Raw genomic sequence first — 18,124 nt, forward strand, 5'->3', positions numbered from 1 at the left:
TAGCCCCACTGTCCATGCTTTCAGGTGCCCTGCCCTTTTGAGTGGTTATCAGACGGTGATCCTCCAACCGGCAGCAGAGAATGAGTTAAGAGCATCAAAAATGCAAATTCTTGGACCTCACCCCAGATCTACAGAATAAAGTGCTCCCAGGGTGGGTTTAGCAATATGTTTTAAGATGCCCTCCAAATGATTCCAATACATGTATAAGTCTGAGAACCACTGCGGAATGCCATACAACCTCTCAGTAAAAGTGTACCCCTGAATCAAAGGCTATGATGGTCTTAAGCCTCTTGACACCCCATGCCACACTGCCCCCAGAATGGGCTACTCTAACTTACACTCCCATCAACCACGAAAGGGAGCCCCAGCGGTATATGTAGCATTTACTGTAACCTTTGCTGATTTAGCCAAAGATCTTTCAAGTAGTGTGTGAAGCTGGTGATTGTGTTCGAATAGATATAAAAAGCCTCTTCGAACCCATGCAGAGTGCTTTATATGACCTTACTTTCCAGAGTTTTCTTCGGAGCTGGCATTTATAAGTGCTACATCTAAGATATCCAAGAACGAATTCCAGGGACACATTGGTAAGCATTTAGAGCCAGAAGAGGAAACCTTTTCCAAATTAAAGATAGGTTACTAATATACTTAACATTAATTAAACACAGAAAAATCTAGGAACATTTGTCAAAACACTGAACCAGCAAGCAAATCTAATTAACATGCAGTATGGACTGCATAGTGTTTTAATTGGGGGGTAGGAGGCTGGGGCATGATGCACACGAAACTCATTGCAAAATGATACAAGCACACATACAAACACACACTTCTCAGAGCACAAGATGCTGGGCTTTCATCAGATTCACAAAAGAGGAACCGTAAACCTGCAAAATGTACGCATGATGAAATTAAAGACATGGCCTGTGCCAGGGAAACCCTCCCACCAGGAAGGCTAAAGAGAAGCTCACTAACTGTGAGATGTCATGATAAGTCATCTGGTAACAAGCTTACAACCAGAAACAAATAAGAATGTAAGAAAACAAAGAAGAAAGGCAGAGGGGAGAAAATAAAAGGCCATGCACTTCTAGGAAAGATAGTTCATAAATAGCTGGATTGAACGAATACCTTCAAATATCACAACTATTTTAAAATTAGGCATTAGGATTTCAGTTGTTCTAGCTCTATGACAAATAGAGGTGATGTGGTTAAAACTCGATACTAAAAGTATGTAAAATATGGACACCACCAACCAAATGACCAGCCTTGTCAGTCCCCATCTAATCTCTGGAGATCGGACACTTGACTCAGGCAATGGTCTGTGTAAACAGACAGGCCCCACACCATTTCCTGGAGACCAATAAACTCAGATGCTGGCGTCTGGCATAGAAAGACTTCTACTTACCATTTACCTCCAGTTGTTCCACAGTGGAAATCCCCCTTGCTTATCCCAAAATTAAAAATGGCAAAGTGGCAAAGATACACTTCTTGGGCACTGAGGTCATAAACCGCACCCATACAGTTCAGTATACATCTTCCATCCACTCTCCCCTGATTGAAAGGGTTAAATTAAATCAGCTGGTGTGCATGTGCTGAGTTAACTATTTCCCAAGTTGTACCAAAGTCTTCAAAAATCCCACCAACATAGACACAAATAAACTCTTCCTCTCTGGATTACTGAAGATGTATTGCTTAAGTCATTCATCTGTTAATTAGTCAGATGCATATCTTCTACAGCTTGTCTTCATTTTGCTTTGAGATTTTTATTGATATTTAATGCATATGTTTATGTTTTGTTCCACTACGATTAGATTCTAAGTTTTATGAATTCAGGGAGATGTTAAGGGTGTTTCTTCATATCTTCTAGCCAACCATGGGACTGTGAACCTAAGATACGCTCATTTTTATGTTAATTTTCTTTGGTAAGAGAACCATGGGGAAGAACATCCGCTCTTTGAGTGACTCAGTGTCCAACTTCCATTTCCTTAGTGGGCTGGCTGATTATTCCTCTAACCACCAATAATGCCAAAACATTTAATTTGTGAAATGCATTCAGTTAAATGATTAGAAAGGAACTCTGCAGGTAGGATGACACCAACAAGTGACTTTACCACCCTGGAAAATGTAAGACAAAGTCTCAAACTGTGATGTATGTATTTCTTGAGGGATAATTTAGAAAAAAAAAATAAGGAATGATCCTGCCGTTTTGTCACTTTCTATAAAGTAAGAGGAGAAGGTTCTAGAAGGCAAGCCTTGCCACATCTGCCATTTACTAATTCAGGAGGACGGCAGCTCTAGACAACATCCAACAGGGGGATGGTGGTGTTTCAATAAAACCTTTTTTTTTTTTCCCCCCAGTCCAAGAAGGGAATCTATTAACTCACAGAATTCAAGAAAGGGTTGAGGAAACACATCACAAAAAAGCAGGTAAGAACCAAAAGGCAAGAACAAGTGGATCCAGGAACTCCAATGCTGCTGAGTCTTCCCCCAACCCCGTGCTCTTGACTCTTTCTAGCTCTTTCCTTCTTCTTACTTGAGATCCTTAAATGATTATTATCTACCTCACTGGGTCATTATGAGAATTAAATGAGATAACACGTTGCAAAGAAATAAAATATCACAGTACTCAATAAATGTCAATAAAACCTTTCTTTAAAAAAAAAAAAATAGGTGGTAGGCCAGATTTAGCCAGATAGGCCCTCTGGCTTAGTTCACCAATCCCTTGTAGAGTCTGCAGGTTTAACACAACGCTTTGTACCTAGAGCCCGCCCAGTCAAGGGACTGAACAAATGGTTGAGACAAGTTTAAAATATTTCCGGAATATAATCATGACCATTCTAATTGTGAATATCACATCCTCAGCTTACGCATGATGCTTTTCCTTCTGTAAACACATTAATGACACAGTCTTTACATAAATGTGCACAGCATAGGCATATAATACACAGCACAAACTTTGAATTGGGAAGACAAGTGTATATCCAATGAGATAATCAGAGTATCATTATAAAAATGCACGTAAAGGCATTTTCACTTTACTTTTGGATGGTGAATGCCTATTGAGTTGAAATGGAAATATCATGAGTAGGACGAAAAAAATGAGGCAAGGTAAGCAATATTATCACAGAATTATTTATCATACACATTAGGATCAAAAATAGTCAGGAAAGAATGAGCATTATGTCATTCTCTCCCAGTATTTAACCTTGTAAAAGGTTGTTGAGTTCATAGGGAAGATAACAAGAGTCAATACAAGAGGCTATAAAAATGGAACTACGGCTTACCATGCAACCTTGAAAAATTAATACTTAATAATTATAATAATAAAAGGCCACTTCTGCCCTGTTTTAGGATGTTACATATTATTTTATTAAATTTTTCCAAAACTCTTTCTTCCTTTGGCTCTGAGACACATGGCTCTGCTGTTGAAAAGCAAAAGACATTTTACGCACAATTTTCCCTCTACTAGAAAGAGGTATATTGTGCCCTTCAGTGAACATAAAATTGATATTATCATCTCTTAGTTTATATCTCACTACTTAACCTTCAGATTAAAAGTTATTGGATTTGAATGACTAAGAAGACATCATGTCACCTTCCCTTCAATGTGGAGACAGGGGAGTTCGGAATGAGAGAAGGTACAGTGATAAAAACACGGATTTCGGATCAGCTGACACTTTGCCTCTTTTGACAAGCAACCGTGACGCTGACAATTCCTTGTGCTTGTATGGATGATATATTGTGTGACAAAGGGTCTACTTTCAGAAACTTTGCTGAAGACGAATCTGCATCAGGACGTTAATTTTATTTGGAGTACAGTCAAAAAGGAGCAGTCTAAAAATAGGGATGAAAGAGATAAGTCAAGGAGAACCTTAGGGTTACCACCTTTAAAAAAATCCTACCCCTCTTACGCAGAAGATACTGGAAAATGTTCTCTCCAGAGGGATTAAAGAGAACAGAGCTGCTTTCCCTCCATCTGCCTCTATGCAGGGCTCAACTCAAACACACAAACAAGGCCTTGACATCCTTAAGCAGTTTAATCTATACCTTGTCAATGAGTCTGCCAATAGCACCATTGTTTAATAATTACACAACGTATTTTTCCAACAAAAGAAACACAACACGCACCCCCTTTCACCCTAAAAAAAAAGAATTCATTCTAAGAAGCTTGTGTCAATATGAAATGGACTTTATCAAAGATCTAACTTCGTAGTTTTGTTCTCTAAAAGAGATTAAGTCCATTCCATGATCAATAGGAACACAAGGCAGTTTATCAGCATTTCCCATGTGACTTTTGGAAGATATACTCATTAGTAACTGGCAAAGGCTAAAGGGAAAATACTTGATAATTTTAATCTGAATAAACATACAATCAAAAGAGTGAGTTTTCGTGATGTAAGAGGATGTCGTTTTTTTTTAAACAGTCTTTTGGTATTCAAATGTAGGAGGAGAAATGCAGAGAGCAAGGGGGTAAAGGTGGTCAACAAAAGCAAGTCCTCAATTAAATGAAGCAGGAGTTAGAGGCCAATTACTGAATTCAGAACCTACTGCAAGAGCCTTGTCACTGCTATTAATCTTTCAAAGATCTCTTTCCTTCTAAGCCAGGCCAGGTCCAACCTTCTAATTTACCTTCAGTACCACTCCTCCTGAATGGCCTTTCTTCTCTGCCTAGAAACCTCCCCTGGCTTAGAAACCCAAGCCTCCAACAAGCTGAACCCAGGTAACCTTTGAACCACCTTCCCACTGCTCTCATCCCGGCTCTTCAGGCTCTTCAGGCTCCAGTCAAATAAACTCCAAATTAATTACCCTACCATGCACATTTCCTTACACACAGGCAGTGCACACATATTAGTTACATGAAAGAATATTTAACAAATGAATAAATGCATTTCAAGAACTCCAAAGCGAAGAAACAAAGTTAATACGTAGTTTCCAGTGTAGCACATTTATTAGCTCACTTGGAACAAAGCTGAGACCAGGCCAGTATGTGAAACTCTCTTCATCACATTTTCTTGTGTGAGGAAAAAGAAAAAAAAAAAATGTGGTTGTATTTCTCTGAACCAAATCAAACACAGTATTTAGCAAAGGGCCTCTGGAATGTTACAAGTAACACTTCATAATTACAACAGATTTGAGTTCAAAGACCAAGTGATGAAAAGAAACTTTCTAATACGGGGTTCAATTCCCTATATAAACTTCCCTTTTGTTGCTCCATCTACCACTTGCATTTATATTGCCATTCTACTTTGTCATAAAAGCAGTCACCTTGTAACCCTTTTTATCAAGTAATCTATGCACTACCTAAAAGTACACTCGACTCCATCAGTCGAGCTATATAGGTTTACATTACACAAACATACCAATTCTGCGTGCTCAGCACTACTTGTCAATAAACGCAAGCAGTTGCAAAACAGCAAAGTAGGTTCCTTGCCTTCAGAGAACAGATAGGAGCCGGCCAGTTTTGCAAAACAAACTCTCTGCAATCAGTGAAGCTAACCTGTCAACAAATTACCATTAAAGTCATACCTCCTGAAAGTTCAAAAAGAGATTTCTGATTAGACAAGAGGTGGTATTTATTATTATTATTAATATTATTATTTGCAGCTCACAGGTCAGGGCTTAAAATTGCCTTCTCAAAGTAGGGACACTTTTGCTTAAAGCTGAGGGTACACTTCACTCATGGTGAAATGTGGCATCTAGCTTTCTATGTACTTGGCTCTTTTTCTGTTGTTGTTTCTCATGCCATCTTACCTTTCAACAGAGAATGTAATGACACACAACTGTTTGGTAATCAAAACTTGAAAGGATTTCATATAAGGCTCACATCACAAGTTACCTAAATCTCTGACAATATTTTGATGACAAGGAGGTCCAAACTCACAGAGTAAAGAACTAGCTCCAGCGTTCAGGGTAAAGGATGCTTTTTCCAGAAAGAGCCACAAAAGGAATTGAGAAAAAGTGGGACTCTGTTATTGTTATGGCTGCTTTTCTTTGTCACAATTACCCAAATTCCTCTCTCACTTTTTTCTCAATTTGTTTGCATGGTTTTTGCTAACATTTTGATGGCACCGATTCTTACTACAAATTTTTGATCATCAATAGCTTCTATATTTGAACTCTACCTTGTGTTCAAAAAGAATGTATCTTGCTAGAGTGAGTCCTTTAAAATTATAGTTTGAGTTTTCACCCACCAGTGAAGGAAGGTGCTAGCTCCTAGCATAGAGCCTGCCTCAATGAGAGAACTCAATAAATTAAGATCTTCTTCTGCACTGCCTTCCAGAAGCTTTCCTTCTCAGACACAGAGATGCTGACCATCTTTTCCCTTCCAATGGCATCAAAAGACCTTCCTTTCAGACACAGTCCCTGGTAGCTACAAGGCAAAAGGCCACTTGAGGGTATTCCTAACAAAGTTAATAAAGCAACCTTAAGCAAAGAGAAGAATGGTAAGGCCGAACTGGCCATTGCTACCTGGTCTTTGTACTAATCCACACCTAATCACTTGGGCCTCCCTCTGTAGAGTGAGGAACAAGGCAAAGGATGGCCACAATAATGGTAACATGGTTCCCATAAAGGAACAGGAGTACGAATGAGAAGCGCACAGGGATGGTCTCTTTCATCGGAGCTCACTGCCCATCCAAACACACACAGCGATTTCTTCCAGGCGTTGTTTTTCACAGGGGCACTTCAAGCTGGAAATGTTGGCAGGACAACGTCCCTCTTTTGCCCGATATCCACTAGTCATTTTGGTAACAAGAACAAAATGAGGAAATTCATTCCACCATTTTGAAAATGAAGAGAAGAATCTTCAATTTTTGTGTATTGGTTTATGCTAACATGTTCACACTCTGGTCGTTATCATTTGGTTACTCACATTCAGGAGACCCCAGGATACAGACCCATGATTCTCCCAGGCCCCGCTGATAGCGTATTTTCTACATCCTCGGGGAATATACACAGCCAGATTTCCTTCTTGAGCACCCTCCCACTCCTCCTGTCTCTCTGAGCTTCTCTAGTCCTGGGCAGTGACTCATCTCTCACCTCCTTTAATAGCTCATTGGCGAAATGCAACCCAATGAATCGCTCTTCTTGCCTCTCATGATGTTTCAGAAGCTACTTATCCTTCCTACCTCTCTTAACTCTTCAGGACTCATTCAATGTTTTCCTCTCTTTCTTTTACATTATTAATGGGAAACACGTACATAGACATGTGTTGATGGTTGATAGGTAACTTTTGGGCCAAAAGGTCCAACACCTTAAACCAAATGTCAAAGAACCATTGTCAAAAAATGAAACAAACACTTCACTTATCCACACTCTCTAAATAATCCATATTCAAATCCCGTATATAATGTATCTTTTTTTTTTAATGTCTTTGTCACAGACTACCTCTACACTGCCCTCCTCATATAAAACAATAGCCACACCTCAAAACCACAGCAACCAAAGCCCTCTCTATACTGATTTGCAGACAATAAAACTGCCAGGTGGTACCCAAAAAAAAAAACCCCATCATTAAATGGAATGTTGTTAAGAAATAGCTGTTTTATTTAACAGCTATTCATTTTTATTGAATAAACATTTTCTAGTATGCATTCTGTTAATTGACCTGACAGCATATGCTGTATATGGAGAAACTTCTAAACATTATGCTCTATGTAATATGCTTATCTGAAAAAGCTCTCATTTGCAGCAATATGGAAATAAAATTCTGCTTTCTAAAATTCAAGACTTTTAAAATGCATTAATCCACACAGTTTATGAAATTGTTCTGGACATTTTAAAATCCTTTCTTTAGGAAAAAAAACTTCAGTAATTGGTAATAGTATTTGTTGCTGAGTTTCATAATGGAGTAGTGCATATCCAATACAGAACTTTTACAGACCCAGAAATGGGGCAGGCATAATAGGAAATAAAAAGCAGTTATGGTATCGGGTAAAGAATTACCCAGTGGCTAAAAGAAATGTTCAGAAACTCTATCAAATTATATTATTAGGAAACTATTGTTATAATAGTTTCATGGCCCAGATATAAGTAGACTTGAGACATTACAGAGATAATACATTTCATTTTGAGGAAGGAAGACAGTTGGGGAGTGTGTTGGCGGGCTCCTCAGCTACTGGTAGTACCTCCCCTTGGTGATGGCTTCCGAGTGATGATGGCATCTTGCAGAACTACCAACCCCCCCTGCCCAGAGGGCCACAAATGAGCGATGCTGCTCGGTGGGAGCTAGGGCAGCCTGGAGGGCGGCGGGCTCCCTGACTTCACGAGTAATCCATCCCTTAACAACTGTTGTCCTCGTAGGAATATTGGTCTAGGGTTACCAGATCTTCTGATTTTTCAAGAGAAGATGGAAAAGCCAGATTCCCCCTATTTTTCTAGGTTGTCACCTATGTAATTCTTTTTTTTTCTTTTTTTAACAATTCTTCTTAGACCTAATTTAGCCAACCTACAGACCAGTCCCAGCATAGAAGTCACTCATTCCACAGCTAATCTTTGTGAAAGCTCTCCATTCTGAAAGGGCACTTGCTATCATTTGTAATTATCTTTGGTAATAAGAATCAAACATGGAAAGGCTTGCATTTATTTTAAAAGTCCTAGCACTAGGCAAAAATTCTCCCTATATCGTCAACGAGTGCACTGGTGCAACTGGAAAATCCTATAACATTCAGTGTTACACACAGCATAATTAACTCATTTTTATACCAAGCCCTTTTAAGCCACATCTTTTTGTTCCATGGACTTCTAACATATTTTACAGTTCTAATTCTCTTCCACTGTCCTACATTAATCAAAGCTGTAACCCCTGTTGTCTTTGTACTACAGAATCAGAATGTGCCCCTGGCGAGGAATGGGGGAAAAGTCAACAGGAATTAAATTTCAGTGCAACTGTTTACTCAACTGTGGCCTGCAGTTATTGAAATTTTATCCGTGGTTTTGTGTGACTACCGCAGTAATGAATTCAGCATGGCTGTGATTTTCTCACTGCTGGTATTCTCACTTCAAGTAAAAACCTGTAGAATAAAAATGACGAAAACAACCCAAGTCCATCACGTTGACCCTCGCATTTCTCCAAAGCGCTTAATTGTTGCAGTTTTCGGTCCGGAAGGAAACTAGGTTCACTCTAGTCCTGCAAAACTTTTTCAATCCCTTAGTTTTTTTTCCCCTTCAATCCATCTACAGATTTTCTTGTCCTCCAACAACCTGTGAAGAGCCACATCTATACTTCAAGGGGCAAACAGCTGTATTTTATCTTACAAGATCGAAAAGGCCTGTCAAGCATAATATATGTGGGGTTTTAGCCACAGTGATAAATCCAACTACTCTCTCTTCCTAAATCATATCAATAGCAAATAAAAATAAAATTGTTATAAAAAGTATTTAAAATGAGTTTCAAAGTACAATCAAAAAGGTACTGACATCCGTAACACATAACAGCATGTTTTCCAAAGTGGTCGCAGCCAAGATAAAGGGGGGAGATGTGCTAATTTTGTTACTGATGCTTTTTAAGGAAGATGCTGTTAAGAAATAATGCACTTTCCTAACTGTCTCCTATGAGGCCAATGTGTTGTTGCTGTTATTGGTGTAGGGGTGTGTATGCGTGTGTGTTGACGGTATATATGTAAAGACTTTGGCTGACTTGCTACTTTAAGATGGTAAATGATCTTCAGTTCTTCATATAAAACTCTAAAGAAGTGAATTTCCCATTTATTTAATTAATGTACCTTAAGTACTAAGCATGTGGGGTACTCACCCCACAGGTCAAGAGCACTACACCTCACCTGCTCCATAAGGAACCAGTGGATCTTGGCCTCTGTAGGGTAAGGACATAGAACACAGCACTCCGAAACAGCAACTGCCCGTTCTCAATATAACCATAAGTACCTGAGAACACCACCACATGAACGATGCATGCACACACGGATACCTTCCTACCATTTGAGGATATGTTTTGCTAACCACCTCGGCGGTTAGAATTTGGCCATTTGCACTCATTTAAGTGCACAACCTTCCACACGACATACATCATCAATTCCAGCTGATGTGATGCCCGAGGTGCAGGCACAGAAGGGTCTGGGCGGCCAGGGAGAGAGACCATACCACGTCACTTAGATGAAGCGCTTTGCAGTGAGACCTGAGCACGTCTGCTAGTTTCCTTTTCTTTCTATTCCACTAACTTCTAACAAACTAACAATGTAATGATTCTTCATGTTTTAAAAAACTTCTTAGCAAAAAGAAAATAAAATATGCTCAGTGCCTGTCAAAGGCTATAACCCTCATACAAAAAGGGATTCCCTTTACTTCTCTGATAACGGTTTCCAAGAAAATGGTTTGAGAAAAGGCTCGCCTTCATCCTCCTCATCCCCCAGCGATTTCTGTTTCTTTCAGAAAGGCCCGAAGATGCATCATTCTTTTTTCACCTTTCTGAAATGGCACCATAACTATGCATTAAGTAAATGAATCAAGGACTAAAATGGAACAAAACCCATCCATTATCATTTAACAAAAATAAATCCTATTTCCTGATTCCAAGAGAGGCTGGAAAAACAGTGCCGTCTTCAAGCGGGTGCTACTTACTTATTTGAATTTTCCTCAACACTGTGGCCACACACCACCATTTCTGGGTCACCTTTACCATTTGGAAATATTTAATCAGTCACCCACAGGTACCCACTGACATGCCTACAGAGAACGTAAGGAGAATGAGTATGTCCCAATTTATAAGCATTTGGGGGAGCCACCAATAAGAGCTAATTTAAAGCATTACGAGGATCTAGCCACATTATCAGCTGCCATATGTACACAGGACACATAGGGCAGTGGCCCACACCCTGAAGTTCCTACAGGTCGCAGGGGGCAATTTCTTACACTTAAGCCTGTGCTGCTGTTGCTTCTCCTGCTGTATACCTACTCCTGCCCGTCTGCTCCTACTGTTTGCTTCTACTCTCCTGATGCACCTACTCCCTCTCCCAGCCCCTGTTCCTTTTATCCATTATCCCTCATTTCGTGTCTTTCTTCACCAGGCTCAATAAGCCTGTTTATTATTATTACTTTTTAACTCAAGCATCGGGAACCATTTCTCCAAAGATTCATTGTATTCCAAACAGTTCAGCTTCGGGCTGCCATGGTGGGGCCTGGGAAGGGTGCCCAGAGGTGCACTCAAGCTCATTGTTAACAACTGCTCCCCAAGACGGGGGGGGGGGGGAGCTTCCAAGACTCTCAACTCCCAAGGGCTTGGGCACTAGTCTCTGAAGGCCACCACCAGGCCGCTAGATGCTGCTGACAGGCGGCCAGCGCGCCAGGTGAGCCTCCAACACTTCGGGGGGGGGGAGGGGCGTGCGAGTGCGAAGGGCGAGCGGGAGAGCTGGCCCCCCGTCCCCGGCACCCCCAGTACCTGCTGCTGCTGCACGTGCACGAGCTCGGCGGCCCCCGCGTCCGCAGCCGGCGTCTCCCCGTTGGACCGCCCCTCGCGAAGACTGGCACACTGGAGCAAATGGTTGCTGCCGCTCGACCCGTTCTGGATGGCTGAACCGTTACTTTTTGTCTCAGTCCCAGATTCTTGCATCATGACTCAAAAACCTGAGAGAGGGATTTTCAGGAGGGAGCGGGGGAGAGAGAGAAAAAAAGCAGCTGTTAAAACAGTTGTTGGACAGAAGGAGCAGGGCCCTGCCGTCCGGGTTGCCAAACTCTGTAAGCAGTTGTCCTTTTCTCTCACGATCGCTTTTGGCCCTGGGTCGTGGGCTAGTCCCCTAGTGTCGGAGGACGGAGGGACCGGTCCAGCTTCAAGGTTTAGCAGTGGTCCTTTCAACAGGCTGTTTCCCCTTGGGAGGAAAAAAACAACAACAAACTTTTGGGGGAACTCAGGATTTATGGTTAAATTTCTGTGGATTGTGTCTGGATGTTTTGCTCAAAAACCAGTAAGTCGCTGTGTGTGGCATATTAGGTGTAACATTAAATTTTAGTGTGTGCAGGCTCTGCGTGGGGGTGGTACACTCCTAGAGGGAAAGTCTCCAACTCCACTCTATCAAGACATGACACACACCACCAGGAGGGGCCCCTGAGGTCAAAAAGCAAAGAGCATTTAAAGATTCGTACTCCCCAGAATCATTCAGGTACTGAAGAGTCTTCAAAATTGGCCATTCCAGTAAGATCGGCCACATTTAGAGAGGAAAAAAAATCCCCACTTTTCAGGAGCTGAGAAAATTCACACTCTGATCTTTGTCCTAGGGTTAAAACTTCCCTAGGAAATCCTCTTCAAAGTTAGGGGGTTTTCTCATGCTGGATTACTAACCTCTAGTTTGGTTTAAGGCCTGAAAGGTCTGGGACATCTTATATTTATTTTGGAGAAAAATCAGGCCTTAGGCAGACCAAAGAAAAGGTCTGAATGTGAAAGTATGAAATGTCTAATAAAAAAAAAAATATGTGTGTGTATGTGTATACAGTAGGTATATAATATGTATGTCTGTATGTATAGTGCAAGATGAGCAGCTGAAGGATATCACCTACATACATGTAAATATATTTCACATTCTGCCCAGCTACTCTCTAGGTACAAAACCATTATCCTACGGAGCCAATTCAGCTCTCAGTAAAGGCGTCTGATTATGACAAAAGATAGATAATATTTACTAATACCAAATGTTACCATGTACTGATTACCAGTGCTGTGCCGAGCCCACCTGCAGGGAATTTATGTATATCCACCAGTTCAGCTGTGAATGCCACTGGCATCTCCAGTATGCAGATGGGAAAACTAGGGCTCCATCAGGACCATTTTAATTTGCCCAGCATAAATCACTAGTAATGGTGCAATCAGGATTTGAACAAGTTCAGTCGCATGTCAAAGTTCTTAACCATGTATTTTCTTCCAGTTAAGGTGCAGTAAGGAGCAAACAATGAAATGGCAGGGTCATACTCCAAATTCACAGACGAGGACTTTGAACAGGAAAAACAATAGTCACTAAAGGACTTGACAGTTCCAATATCAAAGCTGAGAAATGTCTGAATGTTAAAACTTTTTTTTTAACAAGGGTTTGTTTTTTTTTTTAAAGATTTTATTTATTTATTTGAGAGAGAGAGAGAATGAGAGACAGAGAGCATGAGAGGGGGGAGGGTCAGAGGGAGAAGCAGACTCCCTGCCAAGCAGGGAGCCCGATGCGGGACTCAATCCCGGGACTCCAGGATCATGACCTGAGCCGAAGGCAGTCGCTTAACCAACTGAGCCACTCAGGCGCCCTGAATGTTAAAACTTTAATGTGAGGGGCACCTGGGTGGCTCAGTCGGTTAAGCGCCTGCCTTTGGCTCAGGTCATGATCTCAGGGTCCTGGGATCGAGCCCCACATCAGGCTCCCTGCTTGGCAGGGAGTCTGCTTCTCCCTCTCCCTCTGCAGCCCCCCCCTTGTGTTCTCTCTCTCTCTCTCTGTGTCAAATAAATAAATAAAATCTTAAAAAAAGAAAACTTTAACGTGAAACACTGATCTCAGATAAAAGGGCTGAAAACTTGTAACAAGTATTTTTGCATCGTGTAAAGATAGGCACAGCCTGCACTACAGATTTCTCCCCCACTCATGAAATATGTGACAACAGGGAAACTGAAACACTTGGGACCTCCTCTTTAGAGGAGGCCGCCCTCCTGCCAGAAGTTGGTTTAAATCCCTTTTCTACCAACTTCCACAAAAGCCTAATGGAAAATTAAAAGCAGAAAAATTCACATCTTTCTTCATTTCCTTTCAGTGCGCTGTATGATCCAACTTGAGTACAAACTTTATAAACCCAGAAGACTTATTTTTTAAAGTTAATCCAATTCTGAAGGGGATTAAGAATGGCATTTTTTGTTGACAGGTGGGAAACAAATTCAGAAGCAACAGCTGATTCACTCTCTTCTCTTGAGATCGGACTTTCCAGTAATTAGAGTCCTTTAAAAACCGCCTTTATATCCTTACTGTCTGCAGAGCATAAAACCTATCAAAAATACAACTAAAACTTTCTCTAAGATAGAAGAACCAGCCAATACAAGTACCTTGTTTCAATTTTGTGAAATTGAGGGTTTTCCCCCCCCCAATGTTTCAGTTTCTGTTTCATAAACCTGCCCATTTGTATAGAAATGAAGAAAAAGATGGTGTTTAGGTATTTGAGGGAGAGAATGGTTGTCCTAGAGTAGTTAACAAGGAAACTCACTGAATTCTTAGGGTATGTCACAAGCATACCTAAAGAAAAAACAAAAACATTTTCTTTTTAACTTTCTGGAAAGCCTACCCACATCAGCGAATGGACCCGCAAAAGACAAAAACATGGCTTACACATGAAATCCATACCTGCCCTCAGAAGGGGGCATAGTTGGCCAAATACCATGTCCTCAGAGCTATAGGGAAGAAGGCTGCTTTTCACACCCCGCGACCACTGGGACGCCTGACCTCAGAACAGGTGTCTAAGAGATGCCCCGCTTCTGTTTCCTGGGTTTGACACCGTGGTGGTGGGTGGAGTAAGGACAATCTCCAATCCACAATTTGATGAGAAGGTTTTGCTCTACGCAGTTCCAAGAAGGCTGCCAAGTCCTCCAGGAGAAGTTTTGCAGGCATCTCGCCAAGCAGCTTGGCTTGCGAATCGGGTCTGTGAGAGTGCAGGCATTGGGACCGAAATTGCATAAAGGATTATTTTGGTCTGAGGATGTCCTTAATTAGTCAAGTGCTAACAGTAGTATGTAGGTTGCAAGATTTAAAATTTCCCATAATCTCCCACACCAATCAGGAGAAAACAGCTTTTTGAAAAGCACATGTGAAAAATTAGGAGTGTCGATGTCTAAGAACATTTCTAACAATATCTGGGCTGGCAATATTTCTTTCTATGGAATGTTCCAAGCCATTTAATAAGCCTTTATGTCTGTACAACACTTCACAAACTACAAGACTCTCTGAGGTACTTTTCAAACTCATAACAAGTCCATCAGGGAGAAGAGGCAGGTGAAATTTATCCCCATTTTACAGATAAGAAAACCAAAACTCAGCAGGTGAAGGAATAGATACAGCCATAATCACTTCCTGTTTTAGACATGAACTTGCCCATTCAATGAATGGCAGAGAAGTTCGCATTTGCAAAGTCCTGGGCAAGGGGGTGCATTAGTAAATGAATGAAAAGAAAACTAAGCAATTCCAGGGAAGACAGTACCAAGGTGGCAGGTGGACAAATAAAAGCATCTAAAATACAAAGATGAAAGTGTCGGCATTCTTTAGCAAACACCTCTATTTGTCTTTTTCTATTGAGTTTTACAATTTGGGAATCATCTCAAAGCAGGTCAGTGTATACAAGAGGCATGTGCGTTTTCTGACATCGAACACTGTAACTTCTTTTCTTAGAGGGAGCTTGTCATAGTCACTCAGTTTGTATAACCTCCGCTTCCCTCTGGGACTCCTTATAACCAATGAACTGCTCTGCTCCATGGCAAATCGAGAGCAAGAAATGATACGCAATCACCCCGAGTGCGCGAATATGGAGGCATGGCACCGGGCGGACATGACCACCCCTCCCCACTAACAAGCCCTCTGGAAACAAAGACAAATCTTCCTCTGGCTTCCTGCATGGCTTCTCCGAATGAGCTGGGCCTGTTTAAGTCACATATGATCCATTCAACACAACCCTGCAAAGGCTGAGGCTGTAATCACATGGATGTCAGAAAGCTGAAGGAAGCCAAAATGGCCCACTTCTCGTCTTGCTTGGAAACATGACAGAGCTACTGATTTCAAAAGATCGATTTTTGTGCTGAAGGAACTTGTAGAAAAGGATAACAACTGAGTTTAGCATGCTTATTTATTGTCGTTGCCAACAGAGCACACTCTGGAAGTATTCTGGAAAATTCATAATGTCCAGGCCAATGTATTTATAGTAAATTAAAGCAATGCTTTATTATTATGATTATTTCCTTGGTTACAGTGTTGATGCTGAAAATTTAAGGAAAATAAAGCCCTTGTTATCATGCTTGTGAAAGATTTTAAGCTAACAAAAAGTTCAGTCTTGATTCCAGGGCAGTTAATTAAGGTTGACCAAGTCAGGCAGAAGTAAATTAACTTGGCTGATCAATTATTTATATGAAGCAGAATAAATGCCCTTAAAGAACTTGGTCTGTTCATGAAAGGATGTGTAAATTAAACTAAACATAGTTTTGTAAAATATATTTCTACTTCTATGGGGAGAAGAGAAGAGAAGTTAATGGCGAAATCACTTGTAGGAAAATGATGACGGTGATGACACGGTCCCCCCCCATCCCAAAGCAAAGATCCTCTTTCTCATTGTTCATCCAGTGCCAGGAAAGAAGGAAAATGGAAGGCATTTTGAAGAGATAACAGAAGCTCTTGGGGTGTTAAAAAAAGGGGGGGGAGGGGGCGAGGTGGAGGGGGAAGAAAAGAAGAAAGGAAGGAGGTAGGGAAGGGAGGGACAGAGAAGGGGAAGGAGTAAGGTTGGGAGGGAAGGACAGAGCATTGAGGAGGGAAGGAGGAAGACAGCAACTCTAAGAATGGAGAGACCCTGTGAATTTCCATATTTTGGAATTTCTGAACAAGAGGCACACTTACTTCATCATCCGTTAGACTCCGTGCAGAGTTTGTAGACAGGATAAGAATAAAGGTGGGAGTCAGGCTAGCTCTAGTTCTAAAGAAGGACTCATCGCATCATGATAATTCAAAGTCCACATTGATCAAGTTCATGCAATTCAGGAAAGAAGAAAAGCTTGTGTGCATTAAGACATAAAGCATACATTTACTTCTGGGTTTCATCAGATAAATGAACGGTTTCCCTTTAAACGTGCAAAAGGTCTACCTGACAACATAATACACATAAAGGAGTTCTAAGGAGCAAAGTGCAGCTAAGGGGATTCTTCCCTGCCAGCAGGCAACCAGCAGGGTGGCACAGGACACTAACCCAGCGCCTTACTCTCCATCTTCTTGCAGGAGTTCCTCCCATTCACAACAGGGACTCAAGAACAGAAAGCATCCCTGAAGAAAGTCTGGCTTTGACAATGGAGACTTCGCATTTCCTAGCACGTCGCACGTGCTTTTGCAAGTGTTCACCCTTCACCTGGCAAGATGGACTAGAGTAGGGGGCAGAGACAAGAAGAAGGGCTGGTGGAGGGATTACACGTGAAACTGAGGGGTTAAGGAAGCAGGTAAAGAAAGGGCAGCATGGAAGGGCCCCAGGTGGCCCCAAGATGCAGAATCATTGCCACTAAGTGGGGATTTCATAGCATACTCTCAGTGAATAAAAAAGGGAGGAGGAATTCAACAAGAAAAACAAAGTAACACCAGTTGATTATTTTCACATCTGAGATCACTCCCACAAGTTGTGAATGAACCCTGCAGACACCACTGTCTGCCTATCCACTGCTCGCAATGGCAGGGGTCCCATTCCATGGAACGACCATTCAAGGGCCAAGTTTAGGAAGAGAAGTCGGTGTGCTGACTGTGTTATGAAGGCACCATCTTCCAATACCAAATTTTCATAATTATAACAGAAAGGCGTAAATTTTCTAATGCATGGCAGTTCAAAAAGTAATCAAGGGAATGAGCCGGAGGGCTATTTTAATGTATGCAAAGCTAGTGACCCACAGTAAATGGGAGGTAAGCTACAATGAATGCAAAGTAATGCACACATACTGAAGTCCTGGTCTGATGAGGGACGGCTAAAATTAACACCCAATTAATTTCCGAATTGACAAACAAATGAAACCCATAAATCTACTTTCTCATTAATTTTCTTGTGGTATAATTTAAAGCAGTAATATGAGGGCAAAAACTGAGCATTATCCATCATAAATATCAAAAAGATAGCACTGTAACACCATAAATTATGCATATTACCTGTTGTTAAAAATGATTTATGTATTATCAACTTTATCGTGCACTGTAGATATCTAGATCTATCTTTAAAAATCTGGAATTTTATTTAGCACTTAGGAAAAAAAAGTTCAGGAGCAAGGAAATAGTCAAAAATATGTTTTTAAAGGCTACTTAAATAGCCATATGGGAGAGAAGGGCAAAATTGCAATCTTCCCAAATCTTAGGTCAGTAGAGGTTGAGGATATCGTGGAAGTGTCGGGCTGGGCCTCTCAGCGAGAAAGAACCAGCTCTAGGAGCACCCCTGCTGG

At 41.2% G+C, this 18,124-nt stretch overlaps 1 protein-coding gene across 6 annotated transcripts in view; it reads right to left on the reverse strand.

Moving 5' to 3' along the window:
* FOXP1 (forkhead box P1) overlaps positions 1-18,124 on the reverse strand; it is a 480,210-nt gene that overhangs the window by 216,045 nt on the left and 246,041 nt on the right. For all 6 annotated transcript variants that reach the window (XM_032411758.1, XM_032411759.1, XM_032411754.1 and 3 more), the window contains one exon: positions 11,387-11,571. In XM_032411758.1, coding sequence (XP_032267649.1) covers positions 11,387-11,560 — 174 coding nt within the window. In that variant the 5' untranslated portion in view covers positions 11,561-11,571. The remainder of the gene's footprint in view (positions 1-11,386; positions 11,572-18,124) is intronic.

Source organism: Phoca vitulina, unplaced genomic scaffold (genome assembly GCF_004348235.1).
Source record: "Phoca vitulina isolate PV1807 unplaced genomic scaffold, GSC_HSeal_1.0 scaffold13, whole genome shotgun sequence".
NCBI lineage: Eukaryota > Metazoa > Chordata > Mammalia > Carnivora > Phocidae > Phoca > Phoca vitulina.